The 26,605-nt window shown below is 38.3% G+C and overlaps 1 protein-coding gene across 1 annotated transcript in view; it reads left to right on the top strand.

The window, feature by feature from the left end:
- Positions 1–26,605, top strand: part of TMC1 (transmembrane channel like 1) — a 68,472-nt gene that overhangs the window by 2,464 nt on the left and 39,403 nt on the right. Inside the window, exons 2-6 of the mRNA XM_075020069.1 lie at positions 6,046–6,111; positions 6,246–6,609; positions 11,914–12,054; positions 24,904–24,994; positions 26,251–26,332. Coding sequence (XP_074876170.1) covers positions 6,046–6,111; positions 6,246–6,609; positions 11,914–12,054; positions 24,904–24,994; positions 26,251–26,332 — 744 coding nt within the window. The remainder of the gene's footprint in view (positions 1–6,045; positions 6,112–6,245; positions 6,610–11,913; positions 12,055–24,903; positions 24,995–26,250; positions 26,333–26,605) is intronic.

Here is a 26,605-nt window from a genome sequence, read left to right as displayed (position 1 = left end):
ATAGTGTAAGACATGGAGTCCTGGAAACTTTTATCCATGCTTTTCTGAAGGGGATAAAATACTAAGGGCTTTCTCACTGAATTATCTTCCTCCTCTACCTTCTGAAGATTTTATAATAGCAAAATCAGATTTGGCCTAAAATTCTTGTACTGAAATTGTGCAATAAACTTATTTATTCCTGAAAGGAAACTTTGCCTAAGAGAAGTCCTGACCCACAAACTGAGAGACAACACTCAAACTTCATGGTGTGTAAGTACAGCCCAGGAAGAAATTGGAAAGAGGAGAATGTAATCAGATGATATGCCCAATGCCAGCCACAGTGCCAACTTGATCTATGTGAGCTCAGTCTCTGTTGTTTTAGTAGAACATTTGTAATTTTTCCTTACTGATGGAAAACAAATGAGCAATTTATGGATGTGAATTGAATGGATTCCGTTTGTTCCCTGTGGTCCCATCTGTAATTTTTAGTTGTTGAGTGGGCTACAATTAGTTGGGCAAATTGTCTTTATTGGCAATCTGCAGAGAGGGAAACCTTATTGCCCTTCAGGCAACTTCTGGAAACTCTATGGGTGTAGAAGTCTGCAGGCCACAGCATGTACATTAAGACTAATAAGGCTTCCAAGACACTAGTGGCTTTATGACATTATAGTATAAATGTTCTGCCTACTTTAGTATTTACAACCTTACCAATTCAGGTGCAGAAAAATAAGCAGTATATTTGCTAGTGTGACTGTAACTGAATAGGAATTATTATTTTACTTCACAAATTCATAGCTATTGCTGGACAGGATATTTTCTGAGCATTGTGATTTTAATTTTAGTCCATTGGAAGAAAAAACTGTGACACTAACTGAGAAAAACATGAAAGAAAAATCAAACATGGTCTCAAATACTAAGTGTACCAGTTGTTGTATAAATGTAATTTTTATTTGTAATTTCTGTGTTTCAAGTCCCCTTCTCCTGTGCCCAAGGTCAGCCAAGCTGTTTTTCCCAAGGTATGGTTTCCCCTCATACACTAAGCAGATGGGGTCTATAGTGTTAAGGTCTCAAATCTTGGATGTTGAAGTCTGCACCAACTCACTCTTGCCAAAGACTTTCTGTGAGACATTGGTCTATTATTTCTGGCGTGTTTCACAGCTGTTACTTCTAGTGATATTTTTCCTCACAGAAGTGTTGTGAGACACTCTCATATTTACATGATCAGAAAGAATAGTATGGAAACATATGTAAATATCTAGAATTTAATATTATACAACTCTTCCTCTCTTTTTGACTAGTACTTCATATGCATTTGTTGTCTAATATGATCTTGCATTGCTGACAGTTCTACATGTTCAGCACCCAGTTTATTAGCTATTTAGCCTGATGACTTTCCGGCACTGAAAAAATCCCAGCACGGTCCAGTCCAGAGGAAGACACAATAATTGCTTGCAGGGCTCTATCTGCATATGATCCATTTCAGTGGCTTGATAATGAATTAACAAAGTAAAAATTTATTTTGTAACATATACAAAAAGTCTGATAGAATTTTTTGAATTACAGATTACTTTGCATACCAGTGAAATTTTTTATGGCACCAGCACGCAGAATTGCTTAGCAGCCGTCAGTTTAATGTAATAGTAATATGAGCAGTAATACTACACAGTGGGCCATATTTTATGGTGTAGTTCCAAGAATCATTATCCCTCTCAGTGAAAAATTAAGGAAATTATGTCAGTATAAAATAAATTTAGAAAAAAAATCCAAAACATGAAACCTGAGTAGTACCCTCTGATAAGTGGGGTACAAACAACTTGGGAAAATAATGTAAGGATACAACAGCCTCCATAATCTGCTAAATGGCCATCCCATACAGCAAAGACTCCTATGGTTTTATACATTTTTTTCTGTCCTTAATTTCCTCACCAGGCAACATGTCAACATTTTGAACTCTCTCCTGAGCTGTCTGATGTTCTGCCTTCACTGCAGTCTCTGACTTGCAAGTTAGTCTGAGCCCATATTCAAGATGTCCTCTTTTAGTCTTGTTGGCTCATTTGTGGCTATAGTCTAAAACATAAATAAGACTTCAGGTAAAATGATAGCTTACTCAGATTACACTTTCCTTGCCCTTAGTCTAGAAGGATGAGAAAGTTTCCCTTAAACTACTCTGGGGAAAAAAACCCCCAGAAAGTGATTGGATTTCCAAGAGCATAAGGAGTTATGGACTATAGCTCCAAATATACCTAGTGATGTATGTGTCATTAGGGCAGGATGATTCATCCTGGAAGGTGTAACAGCTGAGCAATCATTTGCTCTGGGTCACATAAACTCAAGTTAGCTGACTCAAAACCTAATAATCTGATATTAGCCCTATGAATATTAATACTGTGAAGAAATGAGGTCCTATCAACCCTTTTCTGGAACAATGAGTAATTCTAGGTAGTGCTTTAGTAAGATATAGTTGATTTTAGTGGAGGATTCACTACACTTTTGATAAGTGGGATCACACGAAGATCTGTTTACAAAAGTAGAAGACAAGTATATCTACCTAAAAGGATCCCACATAGTGATGATTTTGTTCCTGCATCAAAGACTATGCATTTTATATTAACAAACCAGAGCATCAGAAATGCTCTTCAGTTTTCCTGTAGGATGATAATACAGTGCCTGTGGAATGCACTCTACTGTTTCTCTGTGTTGTGGTTTATAGAAGAACATTTAAATGTAGTGCTAAACTACATCTAGATTTAGTGTCACCATAAAATGTAATTTGTTTATCATTGAAAGGTTTCTCCAATAATTCAGTAAGACATGGTTTGCCACAAGTACATGAAGTGCTGAGTTATGAGCTGCCTAGCCTCTTGCTTTCTTCTTTGAAAAATATTACAGAGTTAATGACCTGAAATAGCTTTCTAGTAATAATAATGTTAAGCACAGTAATGATTATTTATCTCTCTTATTGCTCAAATACCCAACTGTCAACATTGGTCTTTTAATGATATGTTCAAAAACCCCAAACACAAAAAGATGATGCAACAGCTTGTCTGAATTACCAGTCTCCAGGGATAGCTGTAATGTGGGTGCGGTTTGGGGTGGCTACGTAGCTTACATGAGTGCATATGTTGTTCAGGACAGACCTCAGGGGTGGTAAAGCTCTTTCATCCCCCCTCCTCAGTGATTTTGTTCCTCCTGAACAGCACCAACTGCTATCACAGCTGACTCAAGTGAATAACTTTTAGTTGTACCCTGAGCTTCAGATTTTATGCTAGTGACACAGCTCATGACATAAAGAAGAGAGCAAGGAAACTGGAGGATCAGAGAGTCCTCCTTGGCTTCCAGCTTCTTTTAAAAATAAATTCTAGTACAATGCTTTCTGCATCATACCCCAAGACCTGGGAGAGATCTCTTATTCTGTGGATACACCAGAATGAGAAGGACAAACCTCTAACATTCTTCATATGAACACGTTTCATCTCTATGTAACCATGGGGCTGTGGAGGCAGGAATGCTGTGAAGTTCAGTTTGGAGCTATAATTTTAAATTTTTGCAGAAATAGCTTTTGAAGCTGCACTTGTCATTGTTAGGTATGTCTGGAGTACTCACTACTTTTCTAGCTGCATGATTCCATGTAATCACTGATCACGTTTTCTAGACTTGTTTTGTGGCATTATATACTTCTGTTTGATTTTATTCTTTTTCTTCATTTCTTTAAAAACTTTGTTACCACTCACATGCCTGAGCATTTAGATGAAAAAAAGATATAAACACACAGGAGTCACTATTCAGATACACTCCCTTCTACTAGTGTTCCCAGTACTTTCTTCAAGCAGCCTGAAATCTATTAATTATTTTAACACTTTATTTTACCTGAAATGTTGGATTCAGAATAGTGCATTTGTGCATTTGTTACCTTTATGCTATTAGAATTAATTAAACCCCAACAGCTACCTCTTGCCCTGCTTAAGCCTCTGTATTAGTCCATTGTCACTTTCACTATTATGTCAGTATGATGTGAACTTGAGCATGATACACTTTCACTGCTAATACATATTTCAGTATATATGATAAACTTCCGGCTGTTTGCTTGTTGTATGGGCTCATCAGAATCTGTAGTGAGGTCAATCTTATACCATTAAAGTGCTTTCCTGGGAATTTCTGTCTGACTGGAGGAGATCAGCAAAAGCATTAGTTGCAATAAAAGACCGTGACCTATTGTTGCATGCAAAGTATCTCTTTAGAAGTGTCTGTCTTCATCTTTGCAAGCTTTCAATAGCAATGTAATGATCTTTGTCAAATGGAGATCCTGTTACTGTCAGCAGCAGAAGGCATATGTCCAGACAGAACAAAGGAACACTTATTTTCCCATTCCACTGGTGATATTGAATGTTAATATTTTTGCATAGTCTTAAAAAATTATTGTGCAGACGCTGAGGAAATGTTAGAAAATGTAATTACAATTAAGTGTTTTGTGGAGGGAACTTAGACTCTCTACATATATCCAAGCTTTAAAACACCTGTCAAATTCTGTGTAATAACCCTCTGTCCATTATTGGACACAGTGAAACAAGACCCTAGATTCCTTCTTGTTTGCAGCCTTACATATTTTACTGCTTTTCTTTGATACTAGGTAAAGCTAAGAAGTTGTGCCTGATAGTTAGCTACAGCAGTCCCTAGATAAATAAATTTGTGTATAAATTTTTGATAATCACTAGTGGCTTAATAAAATTTCTAAAAAGAACTAGGGAACTAGGGAATGGATGGAGAAAAAAAAAATAAAATTCAGCAGTATCACCCATGAGTGAAGAAGGAAGATATCTTCTCACCCGAAAAATACAAATACAGGTATCATGACATGTCACCTGTCCTGTCTGTACAGAGGGGAAATTAGACAACATACATCTGGACCATACATGATATATAGGAGTGGAATGACAGCTGCCTATTTCTATTCATGGTAATATTTCTGAGTCTTCTCCTAAATCTCTTACTACTATGTATTTTTATATATTTCACTGATGTGTCTCAAGTGCTGTCTTACATGTACAAGCTCAAAGATACCTTAGGAGAACCTATTAGCTGCTGGCTTCTCAGGTATTAGTTGGATTGCTTCTGAAGAAACATTGCTGGTGAATACCACTAGCAGTTTCAGGAGTGACCTGTTAAGTACTATGTTCATACCAATATTTGCAGACGGCATATTAACTAAATATTATTATGGATGTAATGCATATTAAAGTATTTTTCTTTCTTCTCTATATATGCATGACCCCAGTTTCAAAATGTACCAGGCAAATAAATTGGATACTTTCCTGGTTATTGATGGGTAGTACAGACAGCATCTCTTATTGAACTTATTGAGACTGAAAAACTTAAGCAAGAGATCTACCCCAAACCAGATGTTTCTGAACAGAAACACTACTTGCTTCTGTAAATAGGATCTCTCTCTAGAGTCTCCAATGTTTTTATCATCTCCTGAGTGGTAGAAAAGGACTGTGGTACAGCATATGAATGAGCTGGGTCAACTTTTGTCACTATGCTTAGAGATTTTGTTGCTGGAACTGAGTAAGTCTCCTCTTTCTTCTGGGAATGTGGTCTTCAGCCATGCTGCGGCTATGAAGCTTCATGCCCTCCAGTAAGGCAATCAGAAAATTATTCTTACAATCTTCTTTAATCTCAGTCAGTGCTTATCCTTCATATGTTTAAGAAAATCTCTGAGAATTGCCTGAGAAGCATTTTCATGTTCCTTGTTCTTTTCCCCAAATTGTAGGATATTGCTATTGTGTTTCTTTTTCAGGGTCTTCCTATCCTACATATTTCTTCCATAAGAGGGAGTTCTTCATGGCATCACTTTGGGGCTTATTTATTTGAGTGCTGAAGGAAAATGTAACTATTTTTATTGTCTTCAACTTATTTCTTGAAAACTATTTGCTCTGTTCCAAAAAGCTGGGTTTGTGAAATGGCATAAAAGAGTACAATACAGTAACTGCCAAGAATTTCTTAAAACCCCTGCATTCCTAATGACTGATACACACTTCACATGCACTGGCCTTTGTTTTCACTCCACAGATGGTAGTGATGTTGACAATGAAGAAGGCAGTGCAGCTGAGAATGAAGAAAATGTCAAAGGAACAGGTAAGTAGTGTGGATTACTTTGAGGCCACACTCAGATGTTTTCTGATTATCTGTATGAATAAAGGTGGAGGAAATTTCTCCATCTGACATACTGCCTTCTCTCATGTGTCTGTTTTTCTCCATCACTGATAAAGCAGGGAAGAGAGCAACACCAAGAACCAGAAGGGGACATGCAAGAGGGAGAGCCAGGCGTGGTGGTGAGGAGGATGAGGATGACGAAGATGGGACAAGGAGAGCTGGGCATCGCAGGCACAGAAACCGTAGAGGACAGGGACGAGCAGCTGGAAAGGAGGGCAGTGATTCTGATGGGGACCCTACAAAAGCCAGGAAGAATGAGGCAAATCAGAAATCCAAGGAAGGCGATGAAGAAGAAGATGAGAAAGGAGGTAAAAGTGGTAAAGGCAAAAAGGAGAAGAAACAGGACAAAAAGCCTGATAAGAAAGGGAAAAAAGAGAAGGCCAACAAGAAGAAAAAAGACAAAAAGAAATCAGGATCTGGGTAATTCAGTAAATTATTTTTTAAATATAAACCCATAGTTATCTTACATAAAACCTGCTTTCATTTATAGCTGTGAAATACCAACAATCAGTATGACTCGCTTACTCATTACAGCCCAAATAGAGCTGGGCAGATTTTATTTTTTTCCTGCAGTGAGGAAATGCTGGCTGAGTGAAATGGAAACTTTCCACAAAGCCATATCCACTTCAGTGGAATGAAGTCGGGTTTGTCACAGGTCCAGGGTGGGACCTTGGGAAATGACCAGCCAGGCCCTTCTGGGGCTGCTGGTACCCTGAGGATCAGGTTAAAGCTGGTCTGGTGGAATGGGAGCTCAAGCCAGGCTCACCCTTATTGTAGTTAAAGACCCTAAGTTTATGAGCTGTTCTCTGGAGAAAGGGAGTGAAAGTGACAGAGGAGGGGAGCAAATGACACAGAGAGGTTGTAACATGTAAGATCTCTCCTGCTTTTTCCTTTCCCCAAAACTAAAATCTCCCAAACCCTAAGCTGGTAATCCTCCAAAACCCCAAGGTCTAGTTTCATTTCCAGTCCAGAACTAAAATCTTGACACTTTTCACAAGATCAAGTTCTTTTTTTCCCAATCAGGTTTGAGCCAGCTTTTTGTAAAAGAACAGTGCCAAAATTTCAAGAACCCAGAACCAAGGACTGACATGGGATTTTCCAGTCTATCTCCTACTCACTTCCCCTGAAATATTACTGTTCAGTTTCCCAAAGCATTTAATGCAACCTGGGGTCTTTGGAAGACCTCACTGACACTGGCTCTGGAGCACTTCAGCAAATTATTTTATATTTTTCTGCCACCCTGGCCTTCTCTTGCTCCCTGTCCCTGCTTGTGCTATTGAAAGGAAACAACCCCTGGGAATGGTGTATAATGGAGCAAATGCAGCTAGGCATGTTTATCTCAGTGGAGAGGGAGAGAGATTCCCCTTCCCCCATTCAGCACTTGCTACAGCTGTTTGTGTTCCCAAAGGCATCACTGGAGAGCACAGCAGGAGTCAAAGGAAAGAAAAAAATACAGTGGGAAGTGCTGTTGCATTAATTTGTTCATGATCCCATTTCAATATACCTCTACTTCATTTCCCGTTCCTACAGAAGTGCCTAAAATCTTTCTTCATGCTGGGTCTTCACTGACATGCCAATTATACCCCTCTGTGCAATTTCTGTATGCATATAGCAACAGTCCTAAATGTGTGAATCCATGTTCCTTTGCTTATAATTGTCTTCCACTGTAAGCATTTATTGAGCGTTATTTAAAAAAAATCACTGAAAATATAAAATTGAATGAGGGCACAATATTTTTCATTGTCTTTCAAAGATCTTAATATTAAAATACATACATTTGGGCTAAATAATTAGAAATTGCTATCTGGATCAAGACTTTGTTCTGGAGGTGGTAAGCATAACAGTTGAGGAAGAACTGAGGATGTTCTGGAAGATACCTGAAGATCTTTATATTTTTAGACTTTTAGGGCACCATCTGACAAGATTACAAAGTAATAAATATAAGAATATTTTAAAAGATTTTTAAAAGAAAAACAAAAATAATGTAAGAATAAAGGAAAATAGGCTGGTGATCAGTTCAGCTGTGATTCAGATAAAGGACTTGCAAATCTTCAGGACAGCAGAGAAAGGTGGCAGCATAGAAATACAGCCTCCCTAGCACATCCATTAAGACCTACCACAACAAATGCTATGTACTGTTTAAATGTACATCTTACTGATCTAGTTTTTTAATTGCCAAGACATTTCAGCATGAAAAAGCATGAAAGGAGTAAAGTAAGTTGAGAAAGAAAAAAAAAAAACCAACAAAAAATCTGTAACAAAAAGAAAAGTAAAATTAAATGTGATATTATTTCACAGAGAGATAATACTGTATTTGCTGCTGTCATTGTGGATTTTGCTAAGCAGTACAAACACTTGCCTTTCTAGCTAGGTCACATTACAAGTCAGTAGAATCTGCTGCTGTTACCCTCTTCCTCCCCTCTACTTTTCACCTAAATCAGGACAACATCTTTATGCCCTAGTTATTCTACATAATGGACATACAGGAATCCTAGATGAACTATGTGTTGATCCCTTTTTTTTTTTTTTTTTTTTTTTAACCTGATTATTTTGATCTCTGCTAATTGGTGGTAGTGAGTTTCACAGGATAATTCCATGGTGAAAGAAGTTATTTCTGGGTGAGTTTTAAATCTTCTATTCTTAGGCAGAAACCATGTGCAGTCACTTGAGCTACAAATCCTCAGAGAAGGAATCTTATATTCTGCCTAGCCTATGCACTTTCTCTTTTTACTGTATAGCTCTACATGTGAGCAAATCAACTGATTTTTAGTAGGATTACTGAAGAGTATAAAGCTTATGCAAAAGTCCATGGGTACATGGAAGATTAAGGCAGTACAGACACTGCATCTTTTTGCTAGCAGGAAGATTGCTGAAGAGCACTAACTGCCAGGGGATGTTACAGGGATTATCAATAAACAATAGAATTTTCACAAAAAACTAGGAAGAAATATAGTCAAATTTATTCACTCATCACTGTAAACTCTTAAAGTCCTACCAGTCTTTTTGCTGAAAACATCCAATCTCCAAGAAAACATTTTCATCTTAATTTTTACCTTTATAAAATGGCTTTTACAAAAATTGTGAGAAAAGTAGATTACATCCATAAAAAGGAGATGAAACTAGCATCAAAACACAGATGTACGATATGGGCATAAAACCAAAACACAGATGAATATTATGAACAAGTTCATTATGTGTGTGATTTAAGGAAGCACCATTGATTTCAAAAGCTCTACCGACTTAGGAAATGATGCATTGTGTGCATTGAACCGGAGCCAGAGAAGGTGGGGGCTTGATGTGAAATTATTTAGTGATGCTTCGTGCTCTGTATTAGTCTGAAAGTCACAGTGAAGCCTTCTGGCCTTCAACTGTAGGAATTGCAACCTTTCATGAAAGGCTAAGACTTTCAGTTGCAGAAGATGGAATTCTGATTTCCTGGCTTAAATCTCATAGTGTTCAACCACTTGAGCTAAAGGAAAAATCTGCTGTAATTGCGTAAAGTTTGACTGTGTAGTGTCAACACTCTTGAAAATACTGATTTCTTAAAGGTGCTTAGAAATTTGGAATTTTTATTGTTTTCCTGGTTCCAAAGGAAAGTGAAAAATGAAAGATGAGATGTGTTTGCAAAGACAAAGCAGTAGTGGGCAATGGGCACCAGAGCCAACATTATCCCTACTTTACCTCTTGTGTTCTGCTCAGCTTCCTTTCCTCAGTAAGGTCACTGCATTAGCACTTACCATTCATATTTCCCACCACTCTCACTACGATCTCATAAAACTGCGTATTTCAATTTTGCATAACACAGCAATCTTCCGTCAAAGGAAATCATCAATATTGGGCATGTTGCTGTCTCCTTTGTAAAATGCAAACCAGCTGATTGTAACAGCTACAGATTTAAAGCACTCTCAAAACCAGACTCCTTTAATCCTTCTGTTCTTCTTAAAGACATGGCTCATTTTGCATTACAATGCCTTAAAATTGTATGCACAAATATTTTTCTTGACCTTCATCCATTTGACTTAAGTTTTCATATAGTTCTTCCCTTGCTCTTAGCAATACTGGAATAACTATAAGTATGCCTCGTGTTCAGTAGCTGTGTTCCTTTCTGTAGATTTATATTTTCTGCGGCACTGTTTTTTTATCACATGAAGTCTGAAATATTATGGCTGATGGCTTCAACTCTCTAATGTGACAGTCTTTTCAATAAATAGCATGTGAGTCTTTAATAGCAGGGTACCTGATAACTATGAGAGCTTTTTTCTTTCCTTTGCCAACTTACTCCTGTGTGTCTGAATTTTTTTAACTGATCCGCTATAGCTTTTGCTATAATGATGTGTATTTCATGAAAACTAAAGGTAGATGACCCATGAGAAATTTGTATTTTGCTGTGTTGCAAAAAGAATTTTTCTTTTATTGTATTTGTTTGTTTTGAAACTTTTCATAAATATTCTTACTGATAAAACCTTTTATCCTTTATGTCACACAAGTAAACCCTTTGACCTTCATGTCACACAAATCTTTAATGACACCTGTGTTATCTGTTTTGGTAGAAGAAAAAGTTTATAATTCTTTAGTTGTCCAGAAGATAGAAACTATAGAATTAGGTGGCTTAGGTAAAAAATCATTCAGCTCTGACATCAGATGTCAAATATCAAACACTCAGAAAGGTGAATTATAAGCAAAACAGTCTGAAAACTGCTTGCCTGGTAAAGCCTGAATGAACTGTTCCCAAAACAAACCAGAAAACTATTTAAAAAAACCCCTCCAGTACATTTTCAAATATTCAAAACAGGAAAAAAAAAGCAAAAGAAAACACAACAAGAAACAAATAGAAATGCATTAAACTGCTTTTACTAGGCGCTCACTTAGTGGTAGTTGTCACTGTCAGCCTTTTAGGGCAGGAAGTCAGAGTCTAATGATTGCCTTTTTATCATTTTCCTGTTTGCTGGCGTAAGAAAAGGTAACACCTGTTGCTAATGGTTTGCTATGTGCCATTATATGAGATGTAAGATTGCTCAAAGGAAAGGATATCTATGCAGGTTTTAGGAAAGTGGACATTGTCTTAATCAGCAGTGCTTTCCAAAGATACTACTAACAGAAGCATGAATAAGAAGTTCAGATTACCACACAACACATCTGGATATGCCATTACTATTGCATCTGCTTACTCCCAGTGCTAGGACACATCACAGCCTTGCTGCGATGTGGCGTTGAATCTTTCCCATCTCTGAAATGTTACTGCCTTGATCAGTTGATGGGCTGTCATCTGGTGTTTACACTTGTCTTTGCCGTGGCTGTGGTGTCTCTTCTCTCTCTCCTGTGGCACACTGAAGTGGGGTGAACAAGTTCATTTTTATGACTGCAGTTATAGTGTTCTCACTTGTCTGTTGTGAGTTTGGGTTGGACTCTGAGGAGGCTGGTTATTCCTGCAGGAACAATCAGTGGCTGTCAAACATTTCCCCAGGAGTGCTGTCCACTCTCCATGGGATGCTCTGGGTGTAGTGCTGCTTCAGCTGCAGCTCTGCACTTTTTGCACAGGCTTTGCCTTTCATACTAAAATTAATAACAAGTCTAAGTGAACTGTGTCCTCCCTTCTGTGCAACAGTGAAGGCATTTATCTAGGTCTCAAAGTTAACAAGAATTAACACCAAGTATGTGCTTCAGTGCAAACTTCTGTCCTTTCTGAGTTTTGGTGATGGTTTTTGTTCCTGCTTTTATTTGAAGCTCTGATTCCGACTCTGAGGAGGAGCCAATTACAGAGGAGGAATTGGCCAAGCTGAAAGAAGAAGTGGAAGAAAAAAAGAAGCTAATCGCCACGCTACGAAACAAGCCATGGAAGATGAAAAAGAAGTTGTCTGTCCTGAAGTATGGTTTGATTTCCATAATGAATATCTGCCATCCTCCTTTGCACTTTGCACTGTTTTTCTGAACTTTCACTTTATTTCTAGACCTACTGACACAATTGACTTCAAACCATCCCTAATCTCTCTTTCCCAGCATGTGTTTTCACAGGAAGTGGAAGTAAATGGCATTGCAGATCAATACTTTCTTGTCTCTGTAGACCTGAAATCAAATACGAACAACTCAGGTCTTTTTCTTTTTTAAGTTTCCATTACACGCCCCTGCAAAATCTTTCATTTTCATCAGTTAGGCTAATGTTGGTAAATTCTTCCATTGATAAGTTTAATATCTTATTCAGTAAGTATGATGCAATTTCAGGAATACCTCAAGATTACTAGGGTGGGAAGAAAGGGTTTATCTTTCTATTCTTACTTTTTGGAAGGAAGAACAGATTTATTTTTTTTTTTAACTTATGAAAAACAAACTGATTGGAAACTGAACTTGCATTTTCATTGATTTTTAGGTATGCCACATATAAAATTGCATTTTGCCCCTGCCAACCTGTTACTACATTTTCATTAAGGCTAAAAGTTTACTTTTTATTTAGAGTTAAATGTCCACCAAGCACAGGTAACTGGGTAAACACAGAGAACTTTATTCTTTTGCCAAAACTGTTAGGCTCCTCTCTTTTGAATAACTCATTCACTGCAGTACTGCCCAAATACCAACAAAAACTATGGTCCTGTTTCATTAGACACATCTAACAGAGAAAATATGGTCTCTCCTGCAGACTGTTTTTGATATGGATAGAAAACACAGACATAATGGTAGGAAAGAGCATATGAAATATGGTGTGGAACGTCTACAATTTTTTCCTTCTAGAAGGTAAGGTCATTTTGGGAAGGATACAGTTGCAAAGAGGAAATGGAAGGTATGTTGTGAAAGAAGGTGACAAGAAAGGGGGTAAAAGAGAACAGAGGACCTAGGAGATGTAAAGTGGAAGCATTGTGAAGGTGAGTGAAATTTCAGAAAAAAATAGATGAGCAGATTAGATAATCAGATAACAATTACTTTATTTTGCACAATCTATAATTGAAGAATCCCCATATACATAAAGTTAAAATTTGTTGTATTCTTACTCTGAACAGAGCTTCTATTTTTATACCCAATCTTATATCCTAGCATTCCTAGCAATTTCTATTTCCTAGGAAACTTCCTAGCCTGGTACGACCCATTATTGCTCTTCCATGTGGGTGGCAGTGAAGCTGCAACAGGTAGTCCAAGGGCAATCAAAAGAGACTTCTGGACCTTAGGACAGTTGGTAAGGGGATCTGGGGCACAGCTAGCTTTTTCCTCTATCCTTCCAGTTGTGGGCAGTGATACTGGAAGAAACAGACAGACTCAGCCTATCAATACATGGCTCCATGTCTGGTGTCACTGACAGAATTTTTCATTTTTCGATAACAGGATGGTCTACATGGCACGAGGCCTGCTGGTGTTAGATGGGATTCTTCTCTTGAAGGAGGAGGAAGAGGGTCTTCCCTCATGAGGTAGCAGGGCTGCCTGATCAAGGGGAATGTACTCACAAAGCCTTCTTACTCCAGCTGCAGGAGGCATCGTGCTTGTAGGCTCTCATCCTGCTGTGGGACTTCAATCACCCTGACAACTGCTGGAAAAGTAGCATGGAGCGCTGTAGGCAATCCAGGAGACTCCTGGTGTGCGTTGAGGATAATTTCTTAGGCCACATCTTACGGACAGGCCTAAGGACCAGAGGGGATGTGATACTGGACCTGTTGGACACCAATGCACGTGAGCTAATCAGAGACGTCAAGATTGGAGGCAGCCTGGGCTGTAGTGATCATGCACTCCTGGAGTTTGTAGTCCTGAGGGATATGGGACAGGCAAAGAATAAAGTCAGGACCCTGAATTTTAGGAAAGCAAAATTCCAGCTGTTCAAGGAGTTAGTCAATGGGACCCCCTGGGAAATTGCACTCAGGGACACAGAAGAACAGAGCTGGAAGATCTAAGGATGCTTTCCATAGAACACAAAAACTCTTGATCCCCATGTGTAAGAAATCAGGAAAGGACAGTAAGAGACTGGCATGGATGAGTCAAGGCCTGCTGGTCAAACTAAAGAGCAAGAGGGAAATGCACAGGCAGGCAGTTGAAGCAGGGAGAGGTATCCCAGGAAGAGTATAGGGACATACATGTGTAGGGATGGGGTCAGAAAGACCAAGGGCCAGCTGGAGCTGAACTTGGCAAGGGATGCAAAGAATAATAAGAAGGGTTTCTATAGGTATGTCAGCCAGAAAAGGAAGGTCAAAGAAAGTGTACCCCCAATGAACACGACTGGCACATTGGTAACAAGTGACAAGGAGAAGGCTGCGATAAGTAAGGCTTAAGTAAAGGCTGAGAGAGTTAGGGTTGTTCAGCCTGGAGAAGAAAAGGCTCTGGGGAGACCTTATTGCAGCCTTTCAATACTTAAAGGGGGCTTATAAGAAAGATAGGGACAAACTTTTTAGTATGGAGTGCAGCAATAGGACAAATGGTAATGGTTCTGAACTAAAAGAAGATAGATTCAAAGTAGGTACAAGGAAGAAATTTTTTATGATGAGGGTGGTGAGGCACAGGAACAGGTTGCCCAGAGAGGTTGTAGATGCCCCATCCCTGTAAACATTCAAGATCAGATTGGATGGGACTCTGAGCAAACTGATCTAGTTGAAGATGTCCCTGCTCATTGGAAGGGGGTTGGACTAGATGGCATTTAAAGGTCCCTTCCAGCCCAAACCGTCCTGATTTGATGATTAACATCAGCTGCTTCTTTCAGTCTGCTTATATGACATTGTAAAAGAGATGTGTTTCAAGACAACTGGCAAACGTATTTGCAGTGAGGGTAAATGATTAACTACAAATAGAAGCCCCTAAATCAGATGTGTAATTTTTTGCATGATATGTTTTAGCTCAGCCACTAGTTGTGGGTTTGAATCAGGAGCCCCTCAATGAACATCTGTAGCCTCTGTCCTCCTTTCCATGTCAGAGGGAGTGGGAATGTCAATCCTTTCCAGCCTTAAAAATCTATGTTACTATGAAATGTTTGTAATTGGATGAGTGCTTCTAGTCATCCTCAGTGAATGCTAAATTTCTGCACTTTTTTTATTCTTTGAGGTGGGCTTTCTCAATTAAGCTAATAATGAGTTTTCAAAATCCCACCCTTGTTAGCTGCCTTTTTATCTTAACAATTTCTTTTTTTAATATTCAGGGTGAGGTGGTCCTTGTACATTCAGCATGGGCAGCAATTCTACCTAAAATTTCATTGAGTTTATCAATTTTCAACATTAGTTTATCAACAATCTAGACTGGAAGACTAGACATGTATTCAATTTTATTTGCCAACATCAGAAGGTTTATTTTAGTAAAAGATATGCATCAATGTGCTCTTACGGCAGTTTGCAACAATGTTTTTTTTTTATATGCTTTGCTACAGCTCTCTCTGAAGTAGGCTTGGAAGCATGTTATCAGTTTATTTGCCCTAGAAAATGGTGTACTCCAAGAGCAAATGACAGTTCTTCAGATTAGCTTATTTATTTTGAATCTACCTTTATTAACTGAAGAATTAAGTTTATTACTATGTTTCTCTGTCAAAAAAGATTTAAAAAATAGTTACTTTTTATTCCAGGCAATCCCATTCAGATTTTTACAGTTCTGTGCACAGTTGTGCATATCTCAGTAGACAAAACACATAAACCCAGCAAAAAGCTAGAATAAAAAATAAAAGCTAAAACCTAATATTTGGTCACATTTTTAAATGTGTGTGCTAAGAATTAGGCACTTCAATCTGTGTTTAGCATCTTAGATGAAAATGATGGAATTTGGAAGCACTCAGTACCTTTGAAAAAATCAAACCCAATTGTTTACACTCCAAAATACAGTCATAGACTGTTTTCTAGAGTCCTGTTTTTGTAATTGGCTCTTTGAAGCCTAAATTCAACTGAGTTGTAATGGAAGACCTGGTGTTATTATGCTGCTTAAAATAAGAAATAATATCTTATCAATGGATGCTTTATTATGATTGTAGTTATAACAATACGGAAGTGTCTATATCAGCACATTTTAGGGTATCTATGTATTTGTTTTGTATTTTAGCAAGTAATTTAAAATTTATACCAGAATCATTAGTCTGATAGATTGGCATTATTCTTGTATACGTGGAAAATGGACACACACTGGCTTTATGTGCCTTAAACTTGTAAATCAATAATGTGACTTTTGAATGCCCTTGTATTAGCATATCTTGCTGTTGAAACTTTTGGTCAACAGTTATTATTAGCGGGTATTTTCCTATGTCATCTACTTCTTCCCCTGTGCAGACTTTAGAGTATTATGGAATGTATGGGGGAAAAAAAAGCCTATCTTCTTAGAGGTAGAAGAAGATATTTCCTTATTCTTTGTCTTCCAGCTTCCACAACAGAGAGATACTTCATTGGCAATTTCTTCTCAGCATTATGAGAAATGTTTTTACTGTGTGCCAAACCCCATTTCCACGTTTGTTCTGTAGTAGGACCTATTTTTTTTCAAGAGTGGAAAAAATGCTTGCCAGGAATGCTCAAGGATTTGTTACATATTCATGACAAAATAATACAAAAAATTATATTTCTTTCATATTATTTTGAAAAATTTATGTTAGGCTTGATTAGGACTTTTCTTTCTAAATATTTTTTTTAAAAGATGTGTAAATTTCTCAGAACAAACTATTTTTGGGGAAAGATTTAGTTTCCACTAAATTTTGTGTTTCAAAAAAGTGAAAAGAAATCTTAAATGGCTGAAACATTTTGTTTAAGCATTTTCAAGGCCAAACAACACCCTCACTTTGATAATTCAAAATCAGTTTGTCCTGAGGGAGCGTTGTTTCATAGCTTAAAAAGTATAGGGTTGGAAAGATGATTTCTGCTTAGCTCTAGTGACTACTTTGTAAAATAGTTAATCTTCTTCATTCTTTTTGTTCTGAAAATGTATAAATGAACAAAAACTTTAGAACACAGATGCAGAACTGGTTGCTCTGTAGAATATGCCTTCTGTCAAAACCTGGCTGAGATACTCATTGCTGAAATAGCATTCTTAATAGAGCTGCACTGGTAAATTAGATCAGCTCTAATTTCTAATTTACGTTGCTGTGTCTGGAAAGATGCAATTCAAACAGGCCCTGATTATTATCTGAAGAACCATGACTAAGGATACTGCCCTGCTGCAGTATCCATCTGCAGTTTGAAGTTGAATTGTACCGGCATTGTCAGACCCTAACCTCACCTTGAGACTTGATGGTCAGATCTTTACAGGTCTGGAGATGTGAAAAAAGTGAGGAAGAAGCACGGAGGGGAATGAACAGATGTTATGCAGGAAAGGGCACCACCACTCTCTCAGGCTCTAAGCAATAGACATGTTAGGCTGCAGACTGGGGACACAGTGGTCTGTGCTGTTGAGAGCATGGGTGTGGCTGGAGACCAGACTTTTTCTCATTTCCAAGACAAATATTCTCCTTCAGAAGTTTTCTTGGTTTTTTTTTTTTTCTGTTTTCTTTCCACTGGTTTACATTCTTTGTGAGTACTTTTGTTTTGCCTTTTCTATTGGAGACAATAATTTGTGCACATTTCCTCTTGACACTGCCTACTCAGGCCAGCACAAAATTATTTGAAGAGCCATCAGATGATAATGACCATCAATCATTACTTACAAGAGTGAGATTTACAGAGGGGGGTAAACTATTGAAAAGATTTTTGGATTAGAAAAAGGAACAAAATAAAATAAACCCTCATGGGCAATAGCTTCAGCTGTTGCAAATTGGAAAATGTCCAGGGAAAGCTATTCCAATTTACCTCTGAGTGTCTGATTTTGGGGACTTGCAATCCCTACCTGTGCATTCTCCTGGTTGGGTTTTGCAGAGTTATGAAGGAAAGGGGAAGCTTTAAAAGCTGTGCTGCTGTGTTTGGCTCTGGTATACTAATCTCATTCCCCTTGTTAGTGCACATAACACTTCAGATAGCCAAAGTTTTGTGCTATAAAATAGCAAAGGCTATTAACAGCTATGTAGTTTATATCCACTAGCAAAGCCTATTATGGTACCATATAATCAGAGAATTGAGCACAGGAATCCAGAAATGTGCCAACAGTGGTCTCACTTTAAAGCTGTACCACAAGCCAGTTAGCAAACTCTCAAAACAAATGAAATGACAACATTAAAAAAAAAAAAAAAAAAAAAAGGCAGTCAAATGTCAAGCTTAGGCTTTTTAAAGGACTTCCAATTAAATACAGACCATAAAGAGAGCCGTGACAAACTTTTTGGTCTTTCTAAGAAAAACAGAGCAGAACAGACACCTCTTCACCTGCCAGAGACAGAATATAATGTGGCGATTTTCCAGTATTTTTTTAGCATCATTTATTTTATTACAGGACTTAGATCACCCATCAAGACAGATGAATTGGAAACAGAATATTTTATAACTATACAAAACCCAAAGATACATAAGGTGCCTGTGTGGGATGGTGGAAATTTTTTCAACTTTGGATGTGCTCTTTGTACGCCAGTGAATCAGTATTTCACCTCTCTTACTGTGGACATACTGGCAGTCCTGGAGGCCAGCCTGGATGTCCTGGAAGCCAGCTGGGTATTAAATAACACTATAATTTGCCCATTATTACTGCCGAACTGCTTTTCAAGTGAACTGTGCCTGACAACAGTTGTTTTGCAGTCAGTTTTTAGCCAATCTTTTTAAGACTTGGAGAAGTCCTGGGTGATCAATGTTAATACGACATTTCTTTTTAATGAGTTTTTAGATCTTAGAGACTGAAACCTTCCTGAACTGTTACTGAAAAATGTGAGCAATGCACTTGAATCCTATTCATTAGCAGCAACCTCTGAGAGCTGTAATTCATCCTCTCTCTGCAACGCTGAAGTGGCTGAAGTACCGTACACCTAGCACTTTGGAAGCTGTAACTCCACACCTAGTATTAATAATGAACTCAGGCTTCTCTGGGATAATAATGCCCAGCCCCATGCAACATTTATTAGTTCCTTGTGTCTGTAATTCAATTAATAATGTTTCTCTGAAGCTTCTTTAAATTCACAGTAGGCTAACGGGGCACACTTTGGCCTGTCCTGTGATATAGATAATTTACCTATAACACATGATACCAGTGATTACAAAGCTCAGTTTTGTCGCTCTGTGTTGTTTTTGACACATCCTCATGTTAGTGAAGTTGCATTACTTCCAAGTAGGCGTGCATATATACGTACGTGGTTTTGGTTGTTGTTGTGGTTTCTAAAACAGTTCTATGGGTTTAGGACTACTTTTTACTGCTTGATCATTCTTCCTGTCCTCATGTTTTATTTTTGGCACAAAAGAGATGGAGGGTAGGACAAAGTGTGGCAAAAATCTTCAGGGGTGTGCAAATAGAGGTCTTTCAGCAAGACAGTTTAGACCTCAAGGTAGAAACCTGAATTAAGTAACATATTGGATTATATTTAACAAAAGCGAGCATGTGTCACAGACATGGAAATGACATTGCTAGCCTGTTCCCTGACTGAATGGTGCCAAGTTCAGGCTGAACTTTTAAAGCCAGGAAGCTTAAGTAGAAGTCAAGGAAAGGTCTCCCTAACCTACAAATTGCAGAGGTCAGGAGTAACCCAGTGGGACTAACGTGCTGCAGAGCTGCTGAGGGAAGAAAAGCTGAGGGAGAGAAGGAAAACATGTTCTGTTTGACAGCTCCAGCATAGTCTGGTAGTTAAGGTTTCTGTATTACTTCCTTGTACGTAACTACACACATGTTTCTGCCTCATTACCCATAGGCCCTCTTTCAAGTTCTGCTTCTGCAGTTAATTTGCTTTTCAGATATTTCATTAAAACCCTGGTGGGAATTTTTCATAGAATCAAGTTGTTACTGAGGTTTGCATTTAAATACCAATTAAGTAAGATCTTTAAGTCATGCAAATATTCATGGATGCAGCTAACAGATAGGCTGCTGTGGGGCACTTAATAACTCCTCTGTATATTTGCGTGTGGTGGGGTTCCCTTGTAAGACTTAGTGTCTCTTAGAATGTTATTGGTAAAATCCACCACACACCAAAAGGTAAGACATGCTTGTAGAACATCAAAGGTAACTTGGTTTCATGTATTCCAAGAGTGGAAGAAAAACTTTCACTCTTTTCTTTCACAAAATAATTTCTTTTTTTTTAAGAAAAGAATTTAATTTCTTTCAACTACATAATAATCATAGAATCATTTAGGTTGCAAAAGACCCGCAAGATCATCAAGTCCAAACGTTAACCTAACACTGCCAAGTCCACCACTAAACCATGTCCCTAAGCACCACTTCTACACATCTTTTAAATACCTCCAGAGATGATCACTCAACCACTTCCCTGGGCAGCCCATTCCAATGTTTGACAACCCTCTTAGTAAAAAAATTTTTCCTATTATCTAACCTAAATCTCCCTTGCCTCAACAAGAGGCCATTTCCTCTTGTCCTATCTCCAGCCACCTGACAGAAGAGACCAACACCCACCTCACTACAACCCCCCTTCAGGTAGTTGTAGAGAGCAATAAGGTCTCCCCTCAGCCTCCTCTTCTCCAGGCTAAACAACCCCAGCTCCCTCAGCTGCTCCTCATAAGACTTGTGCTCCAGGCCCCTCACCAGCTTGGTTGCCCTTCTCTGGACACGCTCCAGCACCTCAATGTCTTTCCTGTAGTGAGGGGCCCAAAACTGAACACAGTACTCGAGGTGCAGCCTCACCAGTGCCGAGTACAGGGGAACAACCACCTGTATGGTGCTCCTGCTCCTGCTGGCCACACTATTTCTGATACAAGCCAGGATGCTGTTGGCCTTCTTGGCCACCTGGTCACACTGCTGGCTCCTATTCACCCGGCTGTCACCCAGTACCCCCAGGTCTTTTTCCACCAGGCAGCTTTCCAGCCACTCTTCCCCAAGCCTGTAGCGCTGCATGGGGTTGTTGTGACCCAAGTGCAGGACCCGGCACTTGGCCATGTTGAACCTCATACAATTGGCCTCGGTCCCTTAATCCAGCCTGTCCAGATCCCTCTGTAGAGCCTTCCTACCCTTGAGCAGATCAACACTCCCTCCCAACTTGGTGTCATCTGCAAACTTATTGAGGGTGCACTTGATACCCTCATCCAGATCATTGATAAAGATATTAAACAGAACTGGTGCACTTGATACCCTCATCCAGATCATTGATAAAGATATTAAACAGAACTGGCCCCAGTACTGAGGCCTGGGGAACACCACTTGTAACTGGTTGCCAACTGGATTTAACTCCATTCACCACAACTTTTATTAACTATGTGATGATTATTGACTTTGCCACGATTTTGGCTATTACTTCACAAGAATGGGAAATATTAATAGTCACAGTTTTTAATGCATGTTTGAAACACCTTCTTGTTATGGTCAGTGTGAAATATGCATTAATGCCAAAAGTCCTATTAATTCCAAAAATCACAGTATATCGTAACTAGACTAGAATCCAAATACAGTACAAATGGAAAATGAAAATAATATTGTTAAGTCCACCATTTGGACTTAGTTGATTTTTTTCAAGATTTATACAACCAAATTTTAAGTACAGGAAAGCAATATATAAAAAATGAACAGAGTTGCTTCATACGTCTTTCATGAAACACAAAAGTAGCTTCACAAATATTGTGCATGCATGGATCCAATTGACTTTTTGCTCTGGTCTTGCACGTGTAACTCAGTTGACTGCATGTGTAACCACCCAGTAAGAAGTTTAACTGCTATCAGATTATTGTCTGGTTTGTTTGTGTTGCAATGATGAACTCAGACCAATGCAGGCCAACAGAGTGAAAATCTGAGAAAAACAGATTATAAAGCAGTAACATTTAGGGGTGGTTTATAACAGTTCTGTAACCAGCACACACTGGAGTGGGGCAGTATTGGGGAAGAAGGGATGAAGGGAGAAAGGAAACCTCAGCCACTGGCAAAGTAAGAAACAGGGAGGCATTCAGGAGAGTCAACAGTGTTAAACCTGCAGATCCCAATCACCAGCTTCGAAAAGCAATGTTTTGGTTTGTCCTGGAGAACAAACTTAAATACTGTTAACACTGTAACTTAAAAGATTACTTGACGGACAGTCCAAGAGGCAGAGAGGGATAAGAAATACTATTTTTTGTAGAAAGCCTTGTAAAAAGACATTTCAAGCAAATGAACAGAAGGCTTAGATTGAGAGTGTAAAATAAATCTTTTTATGACTTTCGTTGTGGAAAGTTCCTTCTTGTTTTGGCTTAGCTTAATTTTATAGCAGAACATGGTTGTGGAGAACTTTTGTGTTCAGCTACAGATGCAAAATATGTTCATATCTGCTGTGGAGGATTTTTTATGTGTTAATGGTTGTTTTCATATTATCCCTTTAAATTTCTAACCTCACTGTAAAAAACCCCCACTATAATTTGAAATCTTCATATTCTGCAACATAACTGCGCATAATTAGTGACTGAAAGCACAGGTTCTCTACAGCTCTGCAGGTTTTGATTTCAGTACTGTTTCATGAACAAGCCCCAGTGCTTGAATTACCTAGTGATAGAAGTGGTGGTAGAAGGTTTTCCTCTTAAGTCCAGAATGTCATATACTGACTTGGGAGACTGGTACACGTCCAGTTTATTGATTCTGACTGCTTTTCTGGTAGCGCTCCAGTACTGACTGCTGAGTTTATGAGAAAACTGCCATCTGCTGTTAAGACTGCCTTATATCTCCTGACAGTGCAACAAGATTTTAAATCCTCTTGGACACTGGTTTCCTGAAGCTGAAACTGTTTTCACTGGCTTATTTGAGAGGGCTGAAATTTAAGAGCAGATTTTTTTTGAGAATAAAAATGAAATAATGAGATGTGAGTGCTGAACCAGCAAATCTCTGAAGGACTTGAAGTGGCTTGGAAAATAAAGAAGGCCCAGTGAGTATCAAAGCTAGCTAAAGTACAGAAAGATCAGACTCCAAAATGCAGAACACAGATGTGATCCAGAAGCACAGAACTGAGAATGAGGGATCTAGAGCCTTAAAAAGACACTGACCTGTGTCCCTGAGGAACACTTTGAAGTGGTGAATAGGTGGGATGTGTGGCTGGGGTCCTGGCTGGGTATTTTATCTTTTTTTATTGGAATCTTTGCATGCCTTGTGCTAGAGGGAAAAGAAAAAAAAAAAGTGATTGGATTGGGATTCATGTCACTGTGTGTAGCTTTTTGCTTCTGCCAACTTGTGACTTCGAAGGAGAAAACAGGTTCTCAGATGGTGGCAAAATGCATGCTGAACTCTTGGGGAGTTCAGGTGAGCTGGCACTGGTCCTGATGCCTCACCAGCTGGGTTTAGGTGTGAACACTCGGAAGGCGAGAGTGCTCAGAGGGCTCTCAAAGAGAGACAGCTCTCAAAGAGCAAAAGCCAAGTTCAGTAGCTCAATTTTGCACTGTCTTGGGAAGCACAGAAACAAAAGGCTGTTCGGAGCCTTGGTACTGAGAGCTAAAGAGATTGGTGCAGTGGGTGTCTAGTGGAGAAATGTTTTGATAGGTCTTCACATGATAGTATGAAGATCACCCTAAGCATTTGCAGTTACTAAAAATACACAATATTTTTAAAGATGTTGAGATTTTTAACCATGAGTTAAGAGAAATTCTGATACAGCTAATAGCCTTCTTCACACATAATTTTAATTCTCCTTTATCACAGCTACACCACTATTCTGGCAATGCCACTGTCAGAATTTGCAGTTTAACACAATTTTTTTGCTTGCACACATAAAATATGTGAGCAGAAGATATAAACATGATAATTAATTTCATTCTGTGAACTTATCTGCAGCACTTCTGGAGAGACTTGCATCACAATTAACATTTTCCCAACAGTCTACCTTTTCCCAAGTGCTTAGTGTAATACCTAATATAATATACAATGCTTCGCAGTCATCTAATGTGAGGACAAAATAGTTATACTGTCTTGTGCATACACTTAGAGCTAAGAATTCTTACTCTACTTTCCAGTGTTTTAGATTAGGCATTTAGCCTTTAGGGCACATTTTTTCAATAGAGACACATACAAAAGTCATACTTATAAATGAAAATTAGGTGAAATGGAGAAAATATTCATATGCTCTTGATCTCATCTGTTTATTGTTTAATCCTTGGACATTATGCCTTTTTAAAGCTATTTAAAAATCTTCCTTGCATATTTATATCACCAGGGTATTATTTAACTTCTGTAAATTCATAAGCAAAATTTTAGTCTTTCTGTGAGCACTGAAGCTAGACTTCTGAGAAATGATTCTGAGAATGGTATAGTTAGAGGTGATATATGCAGAAATTCTGAGGAGTTGAACTAAATCTAGTCTTGACAAAGGTAGGCACAGGGGAACCAAGGTTCTAGTGTATGCATACCTCCAAAATAAAAAAATGAAAATAAATTTCCCTTAGGTAGCTAGACAAAAATTTATATTAGCTGGAACCAGAAGGAATAACAGTTTGTGAGTGGCACAAATGGGCAGCAGCTGAACTGCAAGACAAAGTCACTGTGACCAAAAATATTTGGTAATATTAACTGGATGTAGGCAGATCTCAGAGCTCCAGATGCATTTGGATTAGAGCAAATGACTGAAGCTGCTTGTTCTGTTTTCACTACATATGATTAGTCTTCTGTGAAATACAAAATCTCAGAGCTTTTCTTTCTAAACATTACTAAGGGAACAAGATTATACAAAACTATGATGAGTTAGAAGACATAAAAAATTACATTGCTATGGTAGAGACAAAAACAAATTTACCATAGCATTATCTACATCTCTCTTTTGCCCTCATTTTCCAGGGAAGCCCAGCTTTTTGTTGAAAAGTTTGAAGGTGCTCTTGGAAAAGGAAAAGGAAAAAAATTCTATGCATACAAAGTGATGATGACCAAGGTAAATTTATTATTTCACGAACTTCATGTAATGCAAATGGAGAGCCTTTTGCAGATTATTGCTGTATGTACCCATCTTCCAAAATAGAGTTCCTTATCTTTCTTTGCATTTTAGCACTTTTATTTCCACTGGTCTCACATGAAAAGATTTCTAATGAAAGCTCACAGCTTGATTGAGTTGTCATCAAAACAAAAATTGACTGTTTTGCAAGAGTTTGCAAGAGATTATCTTGTGAAAGTTCATTTCTCTTGGTGTGGACTGGGTTTTTCTGTGGACCGAATCCAAAACTCAGTCCTTCCCTTCAGACAGCCCTCTGCGAAGGATCAAAAAGTGTCTTTTGCCCCACAGCAAAAATACTGTAGGCATCTCCACTGAGCCAAGACTCTAGGGATACGTATATCCTAGCAAGCAATACGGCTCTGTAGGATTGTGACTGAAAGGCCAAACAGTGTTTGCTGAGGACCTAATGTCCACACAATATGTGTTCTGGCAGGTCTTTCTTTGAGCTAAGTCCTGTGTGGCCCCAAAGACTAAATACCCAGTAGCGGAGGATGTGGATTAGTACATTCCTCAAGTACATCTTTTGACTTATTTTTTTGCTCTGACACTGCTTTACAGTGCAAATGTAGTGTGGTAAATTGGGATGGTTTGGGAGATTCACTTCAAAAGCACACTTTTGCCCCAAACTAAAATGCTGATGCAGAATGATGCTAAGAAAGTTTGGCAGGACTACTTGCTATGGCCAGGTTTACCCTTACTTAGACTGGATTTTCTGCAAGCATTTGTGTAGTCACATCTCATAAACACTAATGTTTACAAAAAAATAATTAGGCTTTCAAACTCAGCTGAGCACAGGAAGCTCAATTACAGAATTTATACTTATCCAATAGGTAAACTACTGGGTAGAGAAATTGTTATTAAATGACAGAGCTTGAGCTCCAGATCTGAATTTTGAATAGCAAAGGAAATAACTAAATAAATTCTCAGAAACAATTGTAAAAAAAATTAATGGCATGAAAGGAAGGGATTTTTTAGTCATTCTTCCTGTGGAAGAAATAGGGACTTCACACAAAGCCAGTAGGAGACACATTCAGAAAAAACAAAAGGAGAAGGTTTTTCATAAGCTAGTGCTTCTATTGCAGTGGGCTCTGCCAAAGGATACTGTGAATGATTGAGGGGTTACATTAGCTCAAGGGGAAACTGAGCATCTGGGCACTGAGATGATGGTGGTTTTTCTTAATCTTGACCCTTTTCAGAAATGGATGAAATTTCAAAGAGATTTTGAGAATTTTAAGACAGCCTGCATACCCTGGGAAATGAAAATTAAGGAGATTGAAAGTAAGTACTTATGGAAGGTAATAAAGAATAGTCTCTAGTATCATATTCTTGACGCATGCCAAAATGGTAAATTACTTCTGATACTTTAGAAATACATGTCTGTATTCAATGTGTAGTATAAAACCAATGACTATTTATTTTTCATTAATATTTATTGAGCTTGATATTATAGCTAGTTGAAAATATCCTTGAGTGTTAGTTATACTAGTTAGTTAGTTAGTTACAGATGAAAATCCTCAATACACAGGTAACAGGTCAGGAACCAGTGTTTAA

This window comes from Buteo buteo, chromosome Z (assembly GCF_964188355.1).
Source record: "Buteo buteo chromosome Z, bButBut1.hap1.1, whole genome shotgun sequence".
NCBI lineage: Eukaryota > Metazoa > Chordata > Aves > Accipitriformes > Accipitridae > Buteo > Buteo buteo.
Note: the sequence above shows the minus strand (reverse complement) of the source record. Positions and strands in the feature narration are given on the sequence as shown.